Below are 3558 nucleotides of genomic sequence, written 5' to 3'. Positions count from 1 at the left end.
AAGGAGCCTATTGCTTTTTAAATAAACATAAAGCAAAGCTATTATAACCTACGCATTTAAAACTTTGCAGAGAGGCTTTACTAATGATTTATTGTTTCGGATGTTTTACTACCGCGTTAACGCCCAGTGAAACTTTAATACGTTATTCTCTCTTATTCTGAGGATTCAGTCACAGTGATTGACAAGCACTGGCGTGGACAGCGCATGCTCCCCCTTGCTTTATCACATGACCGTAGAAGTTGGAAACAGGAAGTGAATAATGGGTTGTTATGAAGAGGAGAGGAGTGTCGGTCAGAGGAAGAAGCATCCAATATCATTTACAATGTCTCTCTTTAACGCAAGTGCCTTGTTTATTATGTTGTTAATGTACTGTATCGCAACTGCATCAACCGAGGGCGTAAACACCATTATCCCTAATTCAGATTCCAGCCAAGACGGCGCAGATCTGGGACCGGTTGTGTCCGAGTTGGCCGTATCCCAGTCTAGTTTTGGTCCACACTTCTCTCTCAACTTCATGTCAGCTTTTACAGAAGATCTGGAGGGCAGCGATTATTGCGTCGAGCTACTGCGTATCTTTGGACAGCGATACGTTTCGAATGTCAATTGCTTGGTGTCTAATGCGCGTCCTGTCCAAGTGTGTGAGAACTGCTTTGTCCATTACAGCAGTCTGATTGAAATCTACACCAACATCTCATCGGACCAGGTGGACGATTTTATATTTAACCTAACTATAAGATCATAACCATTAATTCGTTCTTGTTTTATCTTCCTTGTTGTTGTGCGAGTGTAATTGGTGGGCACTGGTCACATGTCCAATATCTCGTGATAAAGGATGTTTGGAACAACATTTGAGGAACTTGGCTCAGATCACAAGACTTTAACAAGCCAAAAATACTGCCATAGTCTCACTACGTGGCTAGTAACGAATGTTAGCCGAACTATTGTAACGATTATCGTCCGTTTTGGAAAATATTGCCTACTTTCTCCTTTTTCATGGTTAGAGTTAGAGTTAACCTAATTATCTCTAACCAGAATACGGCAATCTCAATCATGACAGACCCTCAAACCAATACACTAACGCCTTTCTATTCAGTCTTCAAACGTTTTTGTTTTCTACTGCTTATTGTTATTGTTATAATTTTCATTCGCAATCTCAAATGTCTAATTGATAAGATGCAAACATAAAATAATGTATTATGCATCATCAGGTAAAGCATTACCGCTGTGTATGAAATATGCTATATAAATAAAGTTGCCTTGCCTTTTTAGATGGGCCCTGGCAACGTCAGCTGCAGGGACAGTCTCCTGCGCTCTGACAGGCTAATGCTAATCTACCTGCTGTATGACAACCTGGAGGAGATCTGGACTACCTCAGGCTGTGACCGTGAGTTAAACGGATTTCCTGTGCTTATGTATCAACATGGGTATAACTGGAGGATGTGGGATAGGCCAGTTGTAAAAAGATGGTATGGTTTGTTAATTTTTTTTACTGTGATTTTACATCTACAAGCTGATATCTCTGACACTGTAAAAGCCAAGTACTCTCATATTTTGAACATTTTTAGTCTTATCCCTAGCCACAATTAAATTTGACACAACCATGTAGAATGCCAACATTTTCCCGAATACATTTTTCCAAAATTAGACAGTCGGATTGTGTCCGTACATTGTTTCACAGTGGGCCATTTCAGTAAAGGTTAATCTTTGTCTCCAAGATTGTGTCAACAAAGGACTTAACCAGCTGACCAATGACACATTTTACTTCATGACTGTTCTCAACCAAACCCTTTCCTGCTTTGAGAAGTACCAACAGGTGCGTAAGTCTTAAAAATAAAAATTAAAAAAAAGTTTGTGGTTTCCGAAATGCAAATAACCAATGCCAAGGCATGTTAGGTTGGCTTGGAAGGTCATCAACAAAAAGTAAAGCCGGTTCGTACATGTATTGTGTTTCCACTAAAGCAGGGAAACCACACAGAGCTGTGTAAGGAGTGCAAGGTGACATATAAGGAACTGAATGAGCTCTATGGACGCATGGAGAAGAACAGCACTCTGTGCATTGACATCGAGGACACGGTATGTTACTCAGCTCAAGGACTGCATCTTATTTACCACATGTTTTATTTTTTTTCAATCATTTATGTTTGTGTGTGTGTACATGAAGCCTTAATTTAAACGAAACAGCTAAAGTTGGAGATTGTCTTTAAAAAGGTCTGAAAACTAGATAAGATTGACATCAGTCAAAAAGATGGAGCTTTGCACAGTTGAGCTGCTATGGCTGACGAGAATAGGAAAGTGACAAGCAGCTAGATTTGGAGTTTGGAAAGACAGAGCCTGACAGCTAGATTCAGTGTATAGAAAGAGACAGAGGTAGATTCAGAGTGTGGAGAGACAGAGACCGAGAGATAGATTCAGAGTATGGAGAGAGAGAGACCGAGAGATAGATTCAGAGTGTGAAGAGACAGAGACCGAGAGATAGATTCAGAGTATGGAGAGAGAGACATTGTCCCCAGTGTGCTGATCTAATCTAATCTGTTGTGGTGTCCGGGGTGTGTGTGTGATAAACCTTGTCTGTCTGGTAGATGAATATGACCCGTAGACAGTGGAGCAAGAACTTCAATTGTTCACTGCCCCGCGAGGAGACGGTTCCTGTCATCGCCGTGTCCAGCTTCATGCTCTTTCTGCCCATCATCTTCTACTTGAGCAGCTTCCTTCACTCTGAACAAAAGAAACGCAAGCTCATACACCGTGAGTAACCTTCTAAATCCCCTATTGTTACACTGTGTGTGTGTGTGTGTGTGTGGGGGGGGTGCGTCTGTGAGAGTGTTAGGGTATGGGTTGGGTCATAGTTTTTCAGGGGGGTAGGATCACAGGTTTTACTGGTGAAAGTATGGACACTTCTTGGTTGACATGGTAGATCAGGTACTAAGTCAGCACTTTTCTCCCCCCTCTCTAACACTTGTTCTTTCCCTTTCTCCCTCTTCTCTCAACTGTTCCTCCCATTGTCCCATCTCCAGCCAAACGGGCAAAGTCCAGCACCAGTCTCATGAACATCCAGGATAAATTCAGCTGAGTGGAGAAGGGATGAGGAGGAATAGGAACGGTATCCTACTCAATTTGTCCAGAGAAACTTCTGGGAACCTCTTGAAATGAATTGTAATTTATTTGACTGTGGTCTGCTTGACACCAATGGCAGGACTCCACAAAAGGACCCTGTGAAGTCCAAACAGGACAATGCCAGATCATCAGTGTTAAAATATGAAATGTTTTTTTTTATGCATTGAATTAAATTAAAAAGAAAATGTTAAAAGTGCAAAGCTGAAACGTATCTGCACTACCCCCCATCACCACCACCATAAACCACCATAGTCAAATACGTACGAAACATAAGGCCCGTTCTCCATAGAAGGTATGCTGGACTATACTGGGGCTTGGATGACTACACACCTACCAGCTGCTACGTGAGGTAGAAGTATTATGTGTGTTATTTATCTTTTCCTGTGAGGAAGGAAGAAATGGGTTTTGTGTCACTAATGTGAGCCCACTGTAAAGCAGGTCAGG

General features: G+C 41.7%; 1 protein-coding gene across 3 annotated transcripts; it reads left to right on the top strand.

The window, feature by feature from the left end:
* Positions 1–240: 240 nt before the first annotated feature.
* Positions 241–3314, top strand: ostm1 (osteoclastogenesis associated transmembrane protein 1). Of its 3 annotated transcripts, none has more exons than XM_084700915.1 (6): positions 241–703; positions 1270–1384; positions 1716–1813; positions 1963–2073; positions 2580–2745; positions 3015–3314. In XM_084700915.1, exons 1-6 carry the CDS (start codon positions 260–262, stop codon positions 3068–3070), a joined length of 990 nt encoding a protein of 329 aa, XP_084557041.1. In that variant the 5' UTR covers positions 241–259; the 3' UTR covers positions 3071–3314. The 3 variants fall into 3 exon arrangements, with proteins under 3 accessions (XP_084557041.1, XP_084557040.1, XP_084557042.1); XM_084700914.1 differs by having other exon boundaries at positions 1960–2073; XM_084700916.1 differs by lacking the exon at positions 241–703 and adding an exon at positions 826–996 and having other exon boundaries at positions 1960–2073.
* The last annotated feature ends 244 nt before the right edge of the window (positions 3315–3558 follow it).

This window comes from Hypomesus nipponensis, chromosome 6 (genome assembly GCF_054491055.1).
Source record: "Hypomesus nipponensis isolate SF chromosome 6, ASM5449105v1, whole genome shotgun sequence".
NCBI classification, from domain to species: domain Eukaryota; kingdom Metazoa; phylum Chordata; class Actinopteri; order Osmeriformes; family Osmeridae; genus Hypomesus; species Hypomesus nipponensis.
Note: the sequence above shows the minus strand (reverse complement) of the source record. Positions and strands in the feature narration are given on the sequence as shown.

Bases quoted from the DNA above. Each gene is read 5' to 3' on its own strand.
- ostm1 (XM_084700914.1), top strand. From the start codon at position 260: ATGGGTTGTTATGAAGAGGAGAGGAGTGTCGGTCAGAGGAAGAAGCAT. The intron at 704-1,269 runs GTGGACGATTTT...TTGCCTTTTTAG, and splicing joins CCAACATCTCATCGGACCAG to ATGGGCCCTGGCAACGTCAG. The intron at 1,385-1,715 runs GTGAGTTAAACG...TTTGTCTCCAAG, and splicing joins GACTACCTCAGGCTGTGACC to ATTGTGTCAACAAAGGACTT.